Source organism: Octodon degus, unplaced genomic scaffold, assembly GCF_000260255.1.
Source record: "Octodon degus isolate 3935 unplaced genomic scaffold, OctDeg1.0 scaffold00008, whole genome shotgun sequence".
NCBI lineage: Eukaryota > Metazoa > Chordata > Mammalia > Rodentia > Octodontidae > Octodon > Octodon degus.
The window spans coordinates 18,754,380-18,774,807 of NW_004524584.1; the positions used below are offsets into that span (position 1 = coordinate 18,754,380).

The 20,428-nt window shown below is 55.4% G+C and overlaps 2 protein-coding genes across 4 annotated transcripts in view; both read right to left on the bottom strand.

Annotated features, from left to right (window-relative positions):
- The window catches only part of Slc6a3 (solute carrier family 6 member 3), a 54,588-nt gene extending 50,544 nt beyond the window's left edge, over positions 1-4,044 (bottom strand). The window contains exons 1-3 of one of the 2 annotated variants that reach the window (XM_023704806.1): positions 4,001-4,044; positions 2,169-2,496; positions 1,372-1,503 (exon numbers count right to left, since the gene is read on the bottom strand). In XM_023704806.1, the coding sequence (XP_023560574.1) occupies positions 1,372-1,503; positions 2,169-2,454 (418 nt within the window). In that variant the 5' untranslated portion in view covers positions 2,455-2,496; positions 4,001-4,044. The remainder of the gene's footprint in view (positions 1-1,371; positions 1,504-2,168; positions 2,497-4,000) is intronic. The other variant, XM_023704809.1, reaches the window with a different exon arrangement.
- A 12,047-nt stretch (positions 4,045-16,091) lies between these two features.
- The window catches only part of Lpcat1 (lysophosphatidylcholine acyltransferase 1), a 33,413-nt gene continuing 29,076 nt past the window's right edge, over positions 16,092-20,428 (bottom strand). For both annotated transcript variants that reach the window (XM_023706511.1, XM_004625270.2), the window contains exons 11-14: positions 20,113-20,266; positions 19,612-19,710; positions 18,731-18,872; positions 16,092-17,681 (exon numbers count right to left, since the gene is read on the bottom strand). In XM_023706511.1, the coding sequence (XP_023562279.1) occupies positions 17,497-17,681; positions 18,731-18,872; positions 19,612-19,710; positions 20,113-20,266 (580 nt within the window). In that variant the 3' untranslated portion in view covers positions 16,092-17,496. The remainder of the gene's footprint in view (positions 17,682-18,730; positions 18,873-19,611; positions 19,711-20,112; positions 20,267-20,428) is intronic.

Genomic DNA, 20,428 nt, shown 5'->3' on the forward strand with positions numbered 1-20,428 from the left:
ACAGAGGACACAGTGGGGACAGAGATGCATTTAAACAGCTCAAGTTGTTGTGTTTTGTTTTATTCTTTACTTTTTCAGGTGGTTCTTTCAAACTTTGAATCCTGCTCTTTTTTTTTTTTTTTTTTTTTTTTCAGAAGCAGGGATTGAACTCAGGCCCTTGCGCTTGCCGGGGAAGCGCTTATTCCACTGAGCCATCTCCCCGGCCCTGAATCTTCCTCTCAGATCCCACTGGGATGCATCACCCCTGAGGAGAATTCTCTGGAGAGAATCAATTATTTAGCTTAGGAAAGGAGCTGCAGTCTTAGAAGTTACCACAGGCCTTAGGCCCTAAAGCGCCTGTCCGCCACCCTGGATTCTCTGCTACTCAAGGGGACTCTGTCTTCTGGAGGACAGTCTTGTCCTCTTATAGTGCAGCCTTAGTCACTGGATGTCCTATTTTAAAAGCAGCGCTTGCTGGTCTTCAGTTTTGACCCCTGGCCCCAGGACAGTGTGCCTGGAGGCTGCTAGCCTCTGTCCCCTTCAACATGCACCAGCTACTCAGAGCTTGTGAGAAAATCCAGTCTGATCTTTCATTAGTAAGTTTTTTAGGTGCACCCCCTGTCAGAGGTGCACCTTCCCCTGGTCTCTCCAAGAAAGCACCCCAAAGTTCCCAGAACCCCAGGTGCTGAGACCCAGAGCCTGGCTGGAAGCTTAACAGGTATGGACTGAATCTCGCTCTGTTTCTCCCAGGTGATTACTCAAGCCCCCTATGCCCAGTTTGCATTTCCAGCGGACAGCACAGCATGCCTACCCTGGCTTTTTGGGACCCAACCTGGGGTGTGGGAAGGCAGCTGCTGGGCTGGTCACCTGGGTGCAAGACAAGGTGGCCTGGCTTCAGCAGGCTTGAAGGCTGGGTGAATAACTAGACAAGTGGATGGACAGGTGATAGAGAAATAGATGGATGAATATATAGAGAAAAGATGGATGGGTGGCTGATGGATGGTTACATGCTGGGTGATGATAGATGGGTGATGCCTGGATGGAGAGATGACAAAGGTAGGCAGATGATGGAGAGATGGATGATAGGTGGTGGGTGGATGATTAAGTTGGATAGGCAGATGATAGATGAATGGATAGGCAGATGACCGATGGATGGTGAACAGATGACAGATCAATAGACGGATGGATGCTTAATCTTATCTACCATTTCAACACCCTGACCATAGACCATCACCACTGAGGCAGGAGTGTCCCTAGTACCAGTGAGGGCACCCTTATATCTGGGTCAGGGCCTACCCATAAAGCAGGACTCAGATTAGCACAGTGGTGCAGAGCCTCCTGCCTTAGCAAGCAGGACTGTGTGCATGCTTTGAGCCCTGGGGTGTGCCTTACCCTTCAGGATGGGGCAGATCTTCCAGACACCAGCGGCCCCCTCCCTGTTGAACTGCCCCAGAGCCAGCTCCATGTAGAATAGGGGCATCCCAGCAATCACCATAAAGAGCAGGTAGGGCACCAGGAAGGCTCCTGCGGGCAGACAGAACCTTGAGCATGGGGCCATATGGGGCTGGGGTCACCTCCTAAGCTAGGGCCCTGTCATATTAGGTGGCATGACCCTCTTCTCCAGCTGGTGAGTCTACCTTCTCTAGGGCTGTCTCCTGTGGAGTCTGCACCCCACATGTCCTCCTGATGCCGCTGCTCACGCCCTTCTGGGTCATGGACAGAGCCCTGTCAGGGGAGGAGGCCCCGCCCACTTGGCCATGCTGGCTCCCTCTTGCTCACCCTGCACTCTGTGATCAGTCTTCCCTGACCCTCTCCAGGTTTCCACATTCACAGCCTTCCTCGCCTGCAGCCTTGGCTGGGGTCAGGTTGCTGGCAGGACCTGTGGCCAGGATTCCCAAGGCCCTCCTGTCTCCCTTGCCTGGCTGTAGAGATGGGTGCCCTGCCTTGGCTCTGCTGTGCTCTGGAGTTACTGGGTGCCTGGGGAACCTCAGTCTCCGAGGTGCCTGGGGAACCTCAGTCTCCTCATCTCCAAGATGGGCTGTGAAGCCCAAATGCTGGGACATGCGAGGGCACCCCCAGAAGCTGGGGGGAGGAGTTGGCATCACCATGTGGGCACATGCATGCGGTCTCAGGAGCACCTCTTCCTCCTGCCATCCATGGCACTCACTGGTGCCCCCAACAGCACTTACCTCCACCATTTTTGTAGCACAGGTAGGGAAACCGCCAGACATTGGCCAGGTCCACGGCAAAGCCGATGACCGACAACAGGAAGTCAATCTTCTTGCCCCAGGTCTCCCGCTCCTGGGCCTCCACGGGGCTGTGGGGCGCACTGATGAGCGTGGAGTTGGTGAGCTGCACGCCATTCTGTTCCTTGACCAGGACAAGCTCCACCTCTCGGGGCCCTACAGCATTGGGCTCCTTGGCTGGGGCCACCACGGAGGACATCAGCCCCACAGGACACTTGCGTTCACTCATGGCTGACAGGATCGGGAGCTCTGGGCTTCCTCCTCGTACCAACTTGAAAAACACACAGGAGAACACGGGGTTAGTACCTCGGCCGAGGGCAGAGACCTGGGCACTGGTTCCCTGCAACTAGGGCAACAGCTGGGGTACGGATGGCTAGGAGATGCTGGGGCACACCAGAGTGGGACATGTGGAGCCCCGAGACACACAGGCCAGCTGTGGGCCTCCTCCACAACTGCACTGAGGTGAGGTACAGCGCTGGCCACCTCTAATCTCCTTTCTAGCAACACACACGGACGCAGGCTCCACCCTTCTCCCACTCCCAGAGAGCAAGCTTACAACCCTCAAATGCATCAATGCTGTCATCATAACTACACAGGATTCCTCTGTTCCAACCCTGATTACCATCTTGACTGGCTCGAGAGCCCCAGGAGATGAGAGCAACTGTGGGTCCCAGAGAGAACCTGGCAGGCTGGCTCCCCACCCTGCTCTGGCCACATTGTGCGGGGCAGCTTTCCTGCTATGCCATCCCTGTATAGGGCAGCCACCACCTGTGGAACTCTGCTGCAGTCAGTCCCCCTCATCTCCACCATGTGTGCTGGCTGTCTTGTCCCAGCAGCAGAAAAATGACTACTGAAGCACGCCCAGGATTACAATAAAGAGCCAAAGCATCAGCCACAGGAGCTGAGAGTTTGAAAATGACTGCAACAGGTTTGAAAATGACTGCAACAGGTTCTTCAAAGAACGTCTGCATGGCCACCTCTACTGTGCACACCCGGGTGGCCAGGTTACAGCGGGCTTTGCCTGGGACAGTGGCTGCATTAACAGGGCAATGGCTCTGCTTGATTTCTGCAAAGCTGGGGGTGGTGCGTAGGGTGGGGAGGGGACTCGTCTGAGCCTGCTGAGGCTTTGCGCTGGACCCTCAGGGGAGGCCGGCAGGGCGCGGCTCTCACTAGCCCGACTTTACCTCCCCAAACAGAAACTTTGGGCAGACGTTATTCTGTGCGCAGCTTTCTGTGCCTCTTTAGCTCCCGGCGACCAGCGGACCGCGCCAGCCCTGAGCAGCTACTTCTGAAAAGTGCAGGCGCGCGAGGGGTTGAGGCTTCGGAGCTCGGAGCTAGTGCAGCCGCGCAGAGCTTAAAGCCAGCGCCCCTCTGCTAAGGCCCCGCCTGCCCGAGGAACCCGCAGGGAGATTTGCGTCAATTCTGAACCCGGACTTCCTGGGACCAGGTTTGTCTCCCAGGGGAAGCACCTTCCCTACCCAGCAAAGCCGAGCTGGCGTGACCCGCAAAAGCCAGGTCCGAGGCGAGGCAGATGGGAGCACCAAGCCCCGCCGTTCCCGACCTGACAGAGCCCACGGCGAGGGCACTGCCCGGAGGTGGAGAGGGTCGGGTCTGCACGGGGAGCAGGGTCCGTGAGGGAGCCGCAGTCCCACCGCCCAGCGCTTGGATCCAGATGTAGTATTCGCCGGGCCAGTCAAGCCCGGCATTCCCGCCTGCGGCGACCCCACCCGACTGTGCTTGCCCTGCTTGGCTTCGGGGTGCGGGGGCGCCCTCACCTGCCTGGGCCTCAGGTCCTGCCTGCGCAGTCCGCGGGGCTTCAGCGCCAACGCCAGTCTCCCGCACCAGCGCGCAGCCGGGACTCTTATGCAGTCACCGGGGTCCGCCCCGCCCCACCCCGTCCCGTCCCGCCCCCTGCGACGCCAGAAGATCTGAGCGCGCAGTCTTCAGCACCTCGGGGTGCAGTCTGCAGGGCGTGCGTGAGCAGCCCCACTCTCGCCACACTCTCTTGCACCCGGGCCTCAGCAGGACGCAGACTCTGCGCGCACCCCCAACCCAGTCTCTGGGCCCCACCCCCAACCTGCTGTGAGCTTGGCTGGTGTATTGTTCAGATGACCTCCTCACCCATGTCCCTCATCCCTCACCCTGCCCCTGCCATAGCTCGCGGGAGGACCCAGCCTCTGCTCCTCTGGTCATCCAAAAGCAGGTCTCTCTGTGCCCCAAGACTGGGCATCAGGGCATTCACCCATCGGAACAAGGGCCCCAGTCTCAATGGCCTGGGAAGGCGGTTTACCAGACCAAGTTGGCAGCCCTGCAGTCTACACCTGACTCCAGGACCGGAAGAGCGCCGAGTTCTGGCTTTGGTGCCTTGGACACAATGTTACTCTGCCACCAGGCCAGAGCCAGGATGCCCAGGGCAAAGAAGGCCCCGGTGAGTGAGGCTCCTGGCTTCGCACCCTGTAGGGTAGGATCAGGGTTGACAAGGACTTTAGAGTAGGGGCCTCAGGAATATAGCCCCTGCTCTGGGGCACAGAGCAATGCCCTTCTATCTTGTGCGTCTGTGTGCACCTCTCCCCAAGCAGGGCTGCACCCTGAGGTTTCTCTGCTCCCCAAAGCCCCCTGACAGCTACACTGCTCTTCTAAGCTGAATGAGACCCCAGCAGGAAGAAGGGACAACTGCGTGTCCTGTAACCCAGCAGGTGATGTCCCAGGCCAAGGCCCAGCTACTCAAGTCTGCTGAGGGTTCTGGGTGGGCTGGGGCAGGTGGGATTGTCCTCAGGGAGGGAGGGACAGAGCTCCTGGGCTTGCTTTTGAGGGCACAGGTCCCATTCCTGATCCTCATCACCTTTCCCACCTGCCACATCATCTGACTAGAACAGGGCTTTAACAAGGCTTGAAGGTGGAGACGGAGGAAGTTTGGGTTTCAGGACAGGGTGAGGGGCACCCACACTCTGCAGTGCACCAGGGCCACTCCCTGCAATTAAAATCAAATGCACTGCACACTGAGGAGGAGGAGGGAGCCCCACCAGCGGGGTCAGGGAGCGTCTAGCCCCAGTTGGAGAGTCCTAGTAACTGTGGAGACGGTGGGACAGGAGGCCAGGTCAGAGCAGCACCCAACAGAGCATCAAAGCACAAGCAGGCAAAGCTGGGAAAGCTTGTGGCCCTGAGGGGAACAAACCACGTCCCACCTGCCCAGAAGAAAGAGGTCCCAGGTGAGGGTCTTGCTACTGACATGAAACACACACAGAGTGCACCTGTACCCAGGCAGGAAGCAGTGTCTGCCCTCAGGGCTGTGCTTTCTTGCCCTGACCTCCAGCAGTGCACTTAGGATTGGGTTGCACCGTCCTCCAGCAGAATGGCAGAGTGGGGGCTGGGCTGGCAGCCTGGCTTTGGGGACGGCAGCAAGGGTCCGACCCTTTCTGGCTGAGCAAAGGTAGTACCGAGGTGGTTGGTATGAGTTGATTAAACCTGATTAAACAGCGACCTTTGCCTGCCTGGATCCTTGCCCTAAATGCCAAGCTAGCTTTATTATGGTCCTGCTGCAGCTGCCGATGCTGGTGCAGAGCCCTGGATAGAGAGCATTGCCTGCTTCCTGCCTTCCTGTTTGCTGGGGACCAGCCTTGGCCACATAGCTGGGTGGGCTATGTGGGGAGGAAGGGAGAAAGGAGGGAGAGAGAGGGAGGGAGGAAAGGAGAGAAAGAGGGAGGAGAGACAGGAGGGAGGAGAGGCAAACCTAGAGAGATAAGAGATAAACAATGCAAGAGGCAGAGGCAGAGGCAGATAGAGACACCGGTGGTAGGAGGAGAGATGGCCAGACAGACTGCCGGACAGGCAGGGCCTGGGCTGGTGTGGGATCACAGCCCCAGGACCCAGAGGCTGGCGCTGCAGAGGGCAGATGGATGCAGATTCTGTGCCCAGCGTTGCAAAGAGTTGGCAGCAGGAATCAGTGTAGGGGTCCTATTCTTATAGCAGTTCAGGGAAAACAGAGAAAACAAACACAAAAAGCCACATGGGGCTTCTGGTCAATCATGAGACAGAGGTTTCTGGGGTCTCCTGGGCACAGTGGCTGCAGATGCTGAAACTCCGACCTTCAGCTGCTAGCAGAGAACTCCAGGGCTGGCTGGAGCCCTGCACATACAAGCATGCAGTGTCGCCCTGGGGCTGCCAGGGGACAAGATTCTGGAGGCCAGAGGTCACCCCCAGGGCTGCTTCCTCTCATCGCTGCTAGGGAACCGCTGCGGGCTCCAGGCCTCTTCCCAGCTGCGGAGTGCTGGAGTCTGGTGTCGTGGGCACGCAGAAGCCTCAACCCATCTCGATCCTGCCCTCTTCATGCTCCTGCTTCTGGACCCCCTTTATGAGGGACAGTGCAACATCGTCTCCCCCTGCCTCGCCTTAGTCTGAGTGCTTCTGTAAAGGCCCCATCTGCAGTAAGGACTTCCACATGTGAATCTGGGGTACACCATTTAACTCCAAATAAAAAGGAACTGAAACAGATTGCCCAGAAGGGGGCATCTTAGAACATGGCTGGGCTGGGCCGGGAAGCAGGGCTGGGGCTGGGAGCTGCTGTTGCTCCCCAATGGGCACCTGCCAATGCACAGCAACATTTTCATGCAGTTCTCTCTCTAGGGGCCCCGTGTGCCCGTGTGATGAGCTCTCTGCAACCAGTCATGAGGGAGGCTGCTCCTCCTGCGGGTTCTGCAGATGTCAGAGAGGGCGAGGCCCTATGTGTGGTGGGGTGCGCAGCAAAGTACTCTGCCCCTGTCTGTGTGGAGAAGAGCTACCAGCACATGGGGCACTGCTGCCCTGCTGAGTGAGGAAGCCCTGGCCCCAAGCCCTGACCGTGCTGTCTACCTAGTTTGTGTGATGGCCAACCCTAGGTCTGGGACAGCAGGGCTCTGAGCAGAAGTGGGAGGTAGGTGGATGCTCCTTGTCAGCCACTGGTAGAGACTCCTCTCTCTGGGACAAAGCGGCTGACAAGCACAGTTTAAGGAAGCAGGTTGTTAGCTCATGGTTTTAGAGGCTTGAGCCCAGAATCAGATGGCTCTGAGGCAGGAACACTGTGGTACATGGAAGATGCTCACAGCATGGCGCCAGAAAGCAGAGGTGGGCACCTGGGTAAGATGTGGCCTTCTGGTCACACCCATGACTGCCTCCTCCCTGCAGTCCTCCAGTAGCTCCTCAGCTGTGAACTTGTCTATGGGTTAATGCACTGCTAAGGTCAGCAGGATCCAGTCCCCTTCTAAGGGCCCCACCTCTGAGCACAGGAGCCTCTAGGGGACACTGGTTCTAAACAACAACACCCCCTACTCACAGTGCCAGCTCTCCGAGGCAGCTGGGAGGAGGCTCTGTGTGCAGGCAGTGGGGTGTGGTCCCTGCCATTCCTCCCTTCTGGGCAGTACCCTCTCCCAGCTGGGCCCCTCCAGACCCCAGCACTACCTCTCGGTCCCCTGCAGCAGATCCCTCTATGTGCACTGTCTGGTGCGTGCTCCAGGCTGAGTTGTTTGTAGGATTGCAACTAAGCTGTGGTGTCCCAGGATTGCATCTTCTTCTTCGAATATTGTTGTTTCTCTATAATTTAATGTCTACTTCTCATTGGTTAGTTTTCTATGTTCTTGTCATTCATTCATCTCCAGTGTGTCCACCGATGCATCCAACTACAGGGGCGATGCCAGTTTGTGTTGTTGTTTCATCATTTAGTGATGGTTGGCTAAACACATGCCCTTACTTCAGCTATTGGGATGAACAAGTCTGATGAACTCATTTGTCACACAAGAGACCCTGTCCCTTGTCCTGTCCACAGCTTAGAGCCATGGGATAAGCCCTGCCCCTGGAGTAAGAGCAGGGCAGAGCACACTGGAATGGATATTGTAGATGTAGATCTGTCCCCCTCAGCCACCAGAGGGAACCATCGCTATTCCCAGGGTGTCTGCCCAGAGGATGGGCCAGCCCACAGAGCCTGCGGAGCGCCAGACACCGACTGCTGTGACACTAATTCCTGGGGCTCCAGTGCCCGTGTGATCCTTTCAGAGCTGGGCTTGTTCAGTCAGCAGATAACGGGCTTGGCCAGGTCACTGCGCATTGTTATCCCGTCCAGAACGTGTGGCCACCGAGACGTGCTCAGCTTCCGGCAGACACCACTTGTTTATATCCCAGGGCATGATGAGGGGTGGAGAGAAGTGAAAGCCCTGCGGGTGGCCTGTCCTTGTCACACTACTCCGGTAGAAGTGACTTACTTCTGTTGCAGTCACCAAAATTAGGGCTCAGATTAGGACGGGAATGCAGATGATGTGCTTTCTGTCATAGCCCATTCAGTGCAGCCCCCTCACCTGATCCAGAGACTTGCAGGGTCATCACCAGCATTGTTGGACCAACCATCGGACTCCCAGGTTTCCATGCTGGGCTCCTTACCAGGTGTAAAACACCCACTGGGCCATAATATACCACCCCCACACCCAAGGAGGACGGGCTTTCCGCTCATGGTTTCTGAGGAGCTGGTCCATGGCCAGCTGGCTCCAGAGTAGGGAGGTCACTATGGTAAGGAGAGGAGGAAAATGTGCTCTCCCCTGGTGAGCAGGAAGCAGAGAGAAAGGAGGAGCTGGGGACAAGAACACATGTTCCCAGGGGCCACTTCCACCCAGACCCCTCCTGCCAATAGCAGTCAGCTGGGAGCTCACCCCCTGTGGGCCCACTGCTAACTACTGTGCTCATGATTCAGGAGTCTGTTGGAGGTATTTTAGGTCTGAACTGTAACACTGCTGAGGCATAAAATACGTGTGAGACGTGGACACTAGGAAACTAGAATCCACTGCCGAGGGACCTTTAAAAGGCTGGAAGTGAGTAGAGAGAGAGGTATGATGTTTACGATTAAAGGTCGCTGTTGTTAGCAGGCCGCTTTCCCTTCACGTTGTTACACATTTGACTCAAGGCAGCCAGAATCCCATCTTGCCATTTTGAAGAAACTGACATGAACAGCCAAAAGGAGCTATAGAAGGACAAAGCGGGAGGCTGTAGGGCCTCCGCTTACAAGCCCAGTGTCCTCACAAACGAAGTGAGTTCCCCCAGTCACATTGCCATCGTGTGCTGCTTGGGAAGTGTGCACTTCGGTGGATGAGTGTGAAGCTATAGAAACATGACCACGCAGGGGCACCAAGACGGGCACATCCTCTTCCTCCCCCGCGGTCCCTGCAGTCTCCATCAGCCCTCCTCAGACAGCCACAGCTCGACTCTGCAACCACAGATTCCTGGGCTTCTGGGGCTCTTCCTTACACGGGTTCTCTAGGGAACCCTGAGCTGTATCTGCTTGGGGTTAGAGGCGGGTCCCCGCCTGTGTGCAGCTCCCCTTTGCTTGGCTGAGCTGTGCTGCACAGAGGTAACTTCCTCGCCCATTGCCTGTGGATGGGGAAATGACCCTTGCCTGCAGAGCTGCTGGGAATACCTCAGACAAGGCCCGTGCAAAGCATGCCTTCATTTCTCTGGGAGTGGGCATGTGGAGACTGGCGAAACAGTGACACGCACACCCTTGTTTAGAGAGCACAACTCACGATAACTAATTTTGGAAGCAACCTCTACTCTGCCATAATGAGGAATAAACTTGAGTCTTTTGTAGGGAAATGGCTATACCTTGGGAATATGATGTTAAGCCAAATAAAAAGACACACAAGCTTAAATATCACAGTTTCTCTTATATGAGAAACCCAGAATAAAAATAGAAGCTAAAGAAAAATAGGCAATAGAGAGCTGGCCAGATAGCTCAGTAGATTTAAGCACCTGCTTAGGCAGATGCAGGGACTGGAGTTTGATCCCTGTTGTGCTGTGCCAGCCCTGCCCCCGGGGCGAGCTGAGATAGCAACTGAGACTGGGTGTGGTGGCGTGCGCCTGTAATCCCAGCATTTGGGAGGCTGAAAACAGGACCATCGGTAGGAGTCTGATCTATGTAATGAGACCCTGTAGACCCTGTCCTAATACAGGAAAAAAAAAATAGGCAATAGAAAATGGGAAGATAGATCTTTGGCAAATGGAAAGGAACTCCATCTGGTAAATGGAGGAGGGGGAGAAGGGGAGGAGGGGACAAAAGGAAGATCTGTTACGTCCATGCGCCTGCACACTATGATGCATGTGCACTGCAAACACGCACTGATCAAACTTTTTTTTTTTTTTAAATCTATTAGTTTGCACAGTAGCAGAGCGCTGTATATGTCCGGAACAGCGTGTGAGAATCTCAGTCACTTCGCACTCTCACCAGCACTTAGTGTGGTCCGTCCTTTTAATTCTGGACATTCTTATTTGTTTGTGCTGACATTTATGACACTATGGTGTAAGTTCACATTTTTCTAATGACCAGGACGTCTGGGAAACTCTCTGTGTGTTTAGCTGTCATCTCTGTGACTTCTGGCCAGGAGTCTCTTTATTTTATTTTATTTTTCACACATTTGCATTATTATCATATTAATTAGTGTGGTGGGCTCTTTATGTATTCTGGATACCAGTCTTTTATCAGATAGGTGCTTTTTGTTTCTCTCTTTGCACTGGGGATTGAGCCCAGCCCCTCACACATGCTAGGCACCCTCTCTACCTCTGAGCTACACCTCAGTCCTTATTTATTTATTTATTTAGACAGTGTCTCAGTAAGTTGCCTAGGCTGGCCTTGAACTTGCAGTTCCCCTGCCTCAGCCTCCCAAGTAGCTGGATTGCAGGTGTGTGGCATCTTTTGTGGTGAGGAATTCTGCCAGCTTCTCCGCATCTGAAAGGACCTATTTTGCTGCCTTGCAAGCTGTCTCTGCTGGGTGAAGGATGGCAGTTGACAGCTCCTTCTCGCTATGCTTAACAACACCAGCTGTTTTCAGGAGACCTGCTTGTACCCGTGTCTCTGTTCCTGGATATAAAATTCATTTTTCCCCCCTGGCCAATTTTTGAGGATTTTCTCATTATCATCGATTTTAAGCCCTCTGATGGCCAAGGTATCTTTTCCACTGTGGAAACATCCGGTGTTTCCACACTTCTCTTTGGGGCCTTGATGGCGGTGCATCAGGTACTGGCTGGTGCTGGGCTCCGTTTTTCAGTCTTTTCCTCCTAGTTTGTCTGACTGAGTAGATGCTGTGCTGCTAGCCCATTCACCTTGTCTTTGGAGACACTTAATCTGCTCTTAATCCTGAACAGCACGTTTCAAATGCCTGGCATTAAAGTTTGGTCCTTTCCGGCCTTGCTTTGAAGAGGAAGCTGTCGGTGGGACAAGCTCCGTGTGCTTCTTCTGTTCCTGCTGAGGTAACCTTCTGCCCTCTTCCCGAGTACCTGCATCTCAGGGGGCTTCCTGTACAGTGACCACTCACAAGCTGCAGCTCCTCATCCTCATCCTCTTTTGCAGAACCCTGGAGCCTCAGCTGCAGTGTCCCCAGGTGGCTCAGGCCAGGGGACACAGGCAGATTCCTATCACTTCACTTCATCTGGACTTGGGACACACCTCATGTGACTGAGTGACTCCACAGCCAAGCAGATGGTCTGCTTTGTCAGTGGCTTCCTGTGCCCGAGTGGCTGGTCAGGCCCTTGGCACACCCAACCTGTCACTCTTCTGGGCTGCTCTGCGTCCCCTGCTGGATGTGCTGACCGCTGGAGGTGTTCATTACTGTTCCTCTGGGTTTAACACGTGCTGGGCTCTGTTACAGACAGGTACCTGTGCCCTTGGGGGACCAAGTCTTCCAGGAAGTGGCCCTTGCCCACCAAGAGCCATCTGTCTTTGACGCTGGCATCCTCCTCACTTTCAAGCATGCTTAGCGTATCAATCTCGCCAAATCAACTTCCATAAGGTTACCTTTGCGTGCGATATGCATATTCCCCCTTCCCTCTAGGCAAGCTACTGGTCGTCACGACAGTGAATACAATTACTAAAGTGGTTGGATCAGGCTCATTGGTTTGTCATTCTGTATCTGTGTAATCTGCCCTCTGCTCTTTTCTTGCGTCATGTGGTTTCCCAGAGACATGTAAAAGCCACGTCTGCCTCTGCCTTGTGAGGATGCCTACAGCCCAAGAAAGACCCAGATCCTCAGAGCGACGGAGCCAGCTGGCTACGGTACAGCAAGCGAGGTCGCCACCGTGTGCTCGGCTGCTGGCTTACAGGGCGCTGACTGGAACAGCTAACATGAGTTTGAAAGGAACAAGGTCCTCAGGAGAGCTCCCACCCCGTCCTCACAAGGAGCCACAGGCCTCAGTGAACATGGTCAATCTGCAGGGCAGGTGACCTTGTGCTACAGCCTGGCCTTAGCGCCCTGTGGGGGCAGTGGATGGGGACACGGAGGCCAGGGCTCAAAGGACAATTCTCCCTACATCTTCTCTAATGGTCTGCACAGTTTGCATAAAATAGTATTTAAACAGATTCTACCTTTTTAGTTCTGCTTTCCATCAGGGGCTTACACTTTCAACTCAGCGTATCTACCTCCAAGTGATATTACTCCATTGTGCAGAACCAAATTTCTGCACAGTATTTTTATCACTGCCTGGGGAACTTCTAACACTGCTGGTGACCAGGCCTGCCAGGTTCGCTTATTTAATGTCTCTCGTTGCCGTGTTGTAAGGTGTTTTTAGGTAGAATTCCAGGTTGGCTTAGTCTTTGCTCCTCTGAAGATGTCCTAACTGGCCCGCTGAATTTCTGCTGAGCAGCCAGATGACCCTTTTACCTTTGGTCCTCCGTGGCCAGGTTTTCCCTGGCTGCTTTTGCGATTTTCTGTTGATGGCTTTGACAGTGTGCTCGTAATGTGTCTGGCTGTATTCCTGTTTGTTTCACTCTGCTTAGTGTTTCCTGAGTCCAAGTTTATAGATTGGAAAAGTTCTGGTCATTACTTTGTTGAATGTTTTCTTCCTTCCTGTTATGGAGTAAGTATGGAGTATACCCCATGTGACCCCTTGGCCAAGTGTTGGGCCCAGTGGAGTAAGTGCCACCGGACTTCCGGAGAGGGGTCTGTCTTGTGCCCGGCTCCTCCTCTGGTTCCCATTCTCTCTGCTTCCCGGCTGCCCAGACAAGTGGCTTCCAACCACGACGTCCTCCCTCACCACAGCATAGGGCAGGGACGCGAACCTTTGAGAGATGAACGCCCAGCCTATAACCCCAGACCTACTTATTTATTGCCAAGTGCCAAAACTGCAGTTCAACTTGAATACTGAGGCTTTAGTTTAGAAAAAACAACTCACACATTAACATCTGTGTGTGTGTGTGTGTGTGTGTGTGTGTGTGTGTGTGTGTGTTTAGGGCAGGGTGTACATGGTGTACAGCATCTCACTGCATAGATCAGACTTGTAGTGATTCTCCTCTGTTTACAGCCTCCCAAGTGTTGGGATTACAGGCACGCACCATCATGCCCAGTCTCAGGCCTGGGGATTGAACTCCCGGCTCCTGTGTCTGCCTAAGCAGGTGCTTTAATTCACTGAGCTATTTGGCCGGCCCTAACATCTTTCTCTTAAAAGGAAAACAACTTGTGTGCCATAGTCACCACTCTGGCTGAGGGTGGCGGAGGAGGTGGCTGTGGACCGGAACCTCTGAGACCCAGTGGGCGTCTCATCCCGGACACAGAAAGGGGGCGAAGCTAACCCCTTTCCTGGGCTGCAGTGGCCTGGGTCCATCAGATGCTGTCCATGGGCTCTGTCTCCAACCATCTGCTTCTTCTCACCCGCTCACTTCCTGTTTTCTTTAAGTGCTCCTCCTGCATGGATCTTGCAGGGTGCGACTTGGTGGTGGATGTCAGCACCCTGTGCCTCTTCCTAGCACCCCAACTTTGCCCAATGGACCCTGCTCCAGCAGTGTGAAAGGAGGGCTGGGAATGAAGTGTGGATGGCAGCAGGGAAATTCTCAGCTACCAACTGTGCCACGGAGGTTGTCACCAAGGCCCCAGCGTCAGGAGCGTCCAGAACTTAGCCGTGACCCAATATAAGCTAAGGGCTCTCCAGCCTCAGGGCTCAGCTCCCGGGGACATTGCCAGCTTGCCCATCTGCCTACTGCTCTCATCCCTGGGCCACCTCTACTCTTGAAGAGGGCAAGAAAAGTATTATGGGGATCAAAAAGGCGCAGGCGAGGGACTGCCAGCGCACGAGGAGACAGCAGTCTTCTGGGTGCTTCTTGATCAACAAGGGCAGGAGGGGAAAGGCTCTGGACACCTTGAAGCAAGTGTGACTCTTCGACCTCCTCGCCCTCCTGGCTCTGGGCAGGGCCAGGAACTGAGGGAGGGTGACATGGAGGTCACATGGCAAAGCAGGTGATCTGGCTGGGTGTCCCTGCCTGTCTGCATGTCTCTCTGTGGTGAGCAAGCCCTGGTTGGTTAACTGGTTGCTCACTTTCCCACCACAGTGCCCTCTATTTCTAGCCAACAGCATACAGTGGGGAGGGCGAATTGATGGTTTGGGTTGAAAAAATGTTCCCCAGGGCCAGGGAGATAGCTCAGTAGCTTATTTACCTGCCTGGCAAGTGTGAGATCCTGAGTTTGGTCCCTGGAACAACAATAAAAATGTCCCCCCAAGCCTCTGGTGCTCACAGGCAGGACGCTGGGAGGTGATGGGCCACAGCGCTGCCCTTGCTGCTGCGCTCCTCCATGCGAGTTTGCTGGGTGAGGCCTGGCTAGAGGGCGCTGTCCTGGGTTGTGACAGTAGGGCGCAGCTGTCCCAGCACCATCAATTTTCCCTGCTGTGACATTCTGACTGGGAGACAACTGGACTGAGACCCCTGCCACAGTGAGTCAAAAGGAACCTTTTGTTCTGCTAAGGCACTTGGTCACACGGATGAGCGTGACTGTTTCCCCAGAATGCTCAGATGGGTTCGTGACCGTGCCAGAATACCAGCTGGAGTGGGGGGCCAAAGCTCTGGGAGGGGGTGTGAGCGTCTGCCTGCACCGCCTGCGGGAAGGCGCTGGGCAGACCCCGTGCCATTACCCACCGGCCTCCACCCTGGCTATGCTACTGGCTGGGCCTAGCTTCTGGTCAGAGGGAAGCGTGTCAGGGCACGGGGCTCAGGCAGGCTTTAGGGGTGCGCCGCCGGCCACCTGCATGGCCTGTGCTTCTGCTCCAGGCCTGTTGCGAGGCTGTCCTCAGACCATTTCTTTGCTTCAGAGCCCACACATTTACTCAGTGGCAAAGGCCAAACTCACTTCCTCCTCAGACTGCTCAGCAGCTGCTGCCCTGGAGCCAGTTTATCCTGTCCCAGGATTTCAGGGCATCCATGGGGCCATTGCTCAGCTGTTGCTTTCACCCCCTAAATCTTTCATGGTTGCACAAGACGGGACGCAAGACTCATTTGCTCCGGAGCTGATGCCAAATGGTCAAGGCCTTGTACTTGGAGAAGCCCAGCACTGATTCTGGGAACAGCGGCCTCGCTCACTGGCCGCACCCCCTCTGACCCTCCAGGGCCAGTCCTGCTGCTGGAGATGCCGCACGCCTCCAGACTGCCGAAGGGCTCTGCCAGTGGAGAGATGCCTCCCCCCATCTCCCCATAAACGAGACACACGCCACACTCGCGGGGTCCACACCTTCATGCCATTTATTCTCCTGGAAGCCTGGGCCCTCTGAGCAGATCCCGCCCTCCCCTATGTACATCCACGGCTCTTACCAAGCCGAAGGCTCAGGAGGCACAAACATCCATTCGGTCTGCGTCTCAGAGGTTTCTGAGTGGACATGCACTTCAGTGAAAAACCCTTCATCTGCAGACAGCAGGGAGAGGCGCCCAGCCCCTCCCGCAGAATATCTTAGTTTATTGACCTCCTTCATGGATCGCCTTTAGGCATTCCTGCTTTAAAAATTCATCTTTCTATGCTGGGCGTGGCAGCACACCTCCGTAATCCCAGCACTCAGGTAGGAGGCTGAGGCAGGAGGATCGCTGCAAGCTCAAGGCCAGCCTGCACTACACAGTGAGACCTTGTCTCCAAAAAAAAAAAAAAAAAAAAAAAAAAAAAAAAATCTTTACATGTGCTACAGTTCTAAAATCACCACTGTCCATTCCCCAGGTGCCCTGCATGCCAGGAACCAAACGTGCTGCTGACATGATGCTGTCCTACTGGCGGTAGTGTGGCGCTGGTGACAGAGGGGTTTGGTTTCCCAGGACTGGTTTTCCCAGGCTGTGTCTGGAGAAGTAGGTGATACACATTCTTGACTGGCTCTGGAAGTCCCCCACTGTGGGAAGGCCTGGTACCAATCAATTCACCTCAGAAGAGAAACAAAATTCCCAACAAACCAGGAGTTTCACTGGGAAAGAAACCCCACCTGTGGTCACTGCTGTGCTTTAAGGAGCAGCATGTGACTGTCACAAGACTCGATGAAGGTGGGGATGGGTGCCAGGTGGCTAAGATACCACCCAGCTCGTTGTGCCTCCTCCTGGCTTGAGCTCACAGTGACAGCTGCCTGCCTGCAGTGAGAGAGTGGGCACAGAGAGTCACACATTAAGGGGACCAGAGATGAGGCCATGGAGTCGTGAAATGAGCCGCTGGCCCTAGGTCAGCAAGCAGGACACACATGGGGACTCAGGCCACTCGCTGTCCCCTCCTTCCATCCACTCTCCAGCTCAGGCCGGAGCTTATGCTACAGTGAAGTAGATCTTGTTGTGCTAAAACAGTATCACCAAACTGGTCAAGTTATAAAAAAGAGAGGATTCCAAAAGGATGGAGACCAGAGGCATTTTGGGGCCGGGTGCCCGTGCTGGGTGGGAGAAGAGTTCACCTGCAGGGGACACCGGCTGGGAATGTATGGCAGAGCCCGAGACTGACTGAGAGTCTCCCAGGAAAGGGCCAATAAATAAACATCTCTGACCTCAGCAGGAAAAATGAAGTAGAAAAACAATTTTCTCTTTTTTTAAAAAAAAATGCTGAATGTCTTCTGAAGTACCTAAATGGAGTTATAAAATACTCGTGAGCTGTCGCGCAAATATAGAAATGTTTAAAAACCAAACGGCGGTGCCTCTGTGCCATGGCCCGAGGTGGCAGAGGTTGCACTGGCTCAGAGCGCAGGTGACCTCATGCCTGGGCCAGACAGGGAGGAATGTCAGGAGATGGTGACAGGAACTCAGAACCAGGACGCTCCAGGAGGGGGCAAGGCTGTGCCCGGCACCCACCGGCTCCCTACCCAGAGTCCCACCTGGAGCTGGCTCCCCACGCACTCTGAACATACTCTTCACAGAGAAACATGAACAAGGCCCAGGTCTCCTGGAACGTGGCCTGAAGACCCCAGGCACAGCACGGAGGTCCCTGGGGACCCAGGCCTGGCTGCATGGAGGGCAGCTGCGGGAGGGGTCTGGCCCTTGGGTCCATGAGCTCTAGTCCAGTTTCTTACAAGGCAGCTTGGCCCGCAAGTCCAAGCTCTCGGGACTGAAGTCAGTACAGAAGCCATTGGGGGTTGGTGTGGGGGGTGTCTGGGCACAGCTGTGGAAGGACCGCTGTTCGGGGTACAGGTACTCCTCAGCAAAGTCGGGGTACAGCTCTGTGAATCTCTGGAAGTCAGCTGCAAAGACAAGGACACCCATGGACACCAGGAACTTGAGAGGCATGCCCAGGGCTCAGGGCTCTTTCCCTGGGCGTGTGTGGTGCTCCTGTGGCACCAGAGCGCAAGAACCCTGCTGCCCTACACCTGGGGGACACCATGGACCAGCAGCGTTGGCCCGGCTGTGCTGCGCCGGGAAGACACTGGGGACCTGGTGAGGACACAGCACTGTCCCCGACCCTGGGCACTGGCCCTGTGGTGGACAAGGGCATTGGGCTCCTGAGAACATACACCTAAGAGGTCGATGGGACGCAGCCCTGAGAAAACACTCAGGTTCAGTACCGTGGGAAGGGAGTGGTTTCACTGAGCAGGTGTGAGGGAGCAGCCCCCAACGGGCAGCTGCCCACCCTGCAGCGGGTGTCCATGTAATTAGGAACAAACCGGCAGCAGTCCGTATGATCCTGCTGTGTCCTCCCATCCCAAAATCCCTGCTGCTGCCCAGCTCTGGTGCCCTGCAGCAGAGGATGTTTCCCAGAAGTCTCTGCTCATGCCGTCCTCACCCTGTCCCCCTGCCTGATGGCAGCTGCTGCCTCTCTCCTCTCATGGTATCTGCTCACTCTCTGAGGCAGCAGACAAGTGTTTAAAACACGGCCAGGCCAGGCTTGGAGTCTGCCGAGAGCCATGTGGTACACCAGCCCATCACAATGTCATCAGGGTTACCACAGAGGCAGTTCCCAGGACAGTGCCCCCAGCTCAGGCCCAGGAGCCTGCAGCTGATACCTGGTACCCTCACCTTCCTGGCGGACATACAAAGGCCAGGGCCACAGAGAGCTGAGCTGTGTCATCCTCCACGCAGGGGACCCCAACCTGCCCTGCTGTGGCTCCCTTGCCAACAGCATCTACGCAGGATGGAGCTTGAGATGCTGTTCTGGAACTGAAGAGACCATGGCCCATGTTCCTCACCCACTACCCGGTTTCCAGACCACTTTCCCAGGGTCCCATGTTATATGAGCAGGAGGGGCCCACTAGGCCTGGGCCCCGAGGCCCCCCTTGCATCCTGCTCCACCTACCAAATGAGATTTTCCCCTTCTCCTCTTGATCAATGGCCCGGAACAGGTCGGTGACAGAGAGCTCGGCCACGCCCAAGGCAGCCCTGAGGATGTGGGCAAGGTGGTCCTCCTGGATGGTCCCGTCCTCAGGAGCCCCGTACATCTGCAAGGTACAGCAGCGTCACCCAAGCTGCCCCTGTGGCCCCACCTGTCCTCAGTGCCCTGCTTTCAGAGCTGACCATGCTGCTCAATGTAGCGGGGCTCCCTGATAGGCAGTTATGCTGAGCCCTGATCTCTGGTCATTCCTGGGAACCTCAGGGCAGCTGGCAAACCTGGGCTGAGATGGACACAGGTGACACAAGCAGTGATGAGCACAAACTAGCTCACTCAGGAGTGAAGAGAGTCGCAAGGAAGGGCTCAGAGCACTGCTTGCCCACACAGGTGCTCCAGGAGCCAGTCCATGATCCAGTGCCAAGTGGGTATCATGGTAGGCGAGGAGACGTGCAACTCCAGCGCCACCTGGTGGCCACATAGAGAACCGCGGCACCTCACGCAAAAGTACCTGGAGACAGAGGCCATCACCCTGGCTGCACAGACCTGGGTCTCCTCCCCCAGCTTTCTGGGTCAAAGAAGGCATGCATGTGGCCTCTTGTACTCAGGGAGGGACCCCTGAAGAACAAGATCCTGTCCTTGGAAATGGTGTTCCAGCAAGGGCACAGGCCCTGGTGAGGATACCGGGGAGAAGAAGTTTGGTCTCCCGAGGTGTGGGGCATGTGGCCAGGGCAATGGAATGCCTGCAGCAGAACAGACCTGTGCCCACCCATGGCAGTGATACTGCCAGCCCTCAGGGGAGCACTTGAGGTCCTGTACAGGCAACACCCAGTTCATCCGGCTCCACTCACGTTGAACGCCAGCTGGATGGTGTCCAGGGTCTGGGATGGCCGGCACACAACAGACAGGGCCACCACATACTCCCGCAGGTCCACTTTGCCGCAGCCACCCTGTGGGAGAGACAAGCTTAGCCTCTTACCCACAGTGGGCACTTGGGAATGACTGCAGAGGAAATGGCACAGCTTGGCATCAGCACAGGCACTGCGCCTGACAGCTTGGGGAGTGCACATGAGGGTGATGAAAAGTCACAGTTCTAGTTTTGTTCCATCTTGCTACATTGCACAGGGGGGCCTGAAGCTTGAAGCGATCTTCCTGCCCCGACCTCCACGGATGCTGGGACCTCCACGGCTGTTGGGATGATAGGTATGCACCACCAGGCCTCACTAGAACTCACGTTTCCGTATGCCCAGGATGAGAGTGGGCCTGGGAGAGGGTCCCCTCTACTTTCAAAGCGCTCACATATTTGAAAACCAACAAGACCCGCTCACACTGGAAGCCAGGTGCTTGCCTACCTCGTCGAAGAGTGCGAACATGTCCTCCAGTGTGTCTGAGAGTGGCACCTGCAGGTACGCCGAGAACTCCTCGAGGCCGACCTTCTCTCCCCTCTTCATCTTTGCACTTTCCGAGTATTTCTCCAGGTCTTTTTCCAGTTTTTCTGGTCTCAGCCTAAACAAGATTTTAATAAAATCATAGGAGGCTAAAACAGACTTGCCACATGGAGGACCAGTGAGTAAGGCTTCCCACGGAGAAGCTCGGGGTGCAGAGCCTGACCCGCTCTGTGGACACCTTGGGGTGGCTCTGCATCTGGCATCCATGCAGCAGTCCAGC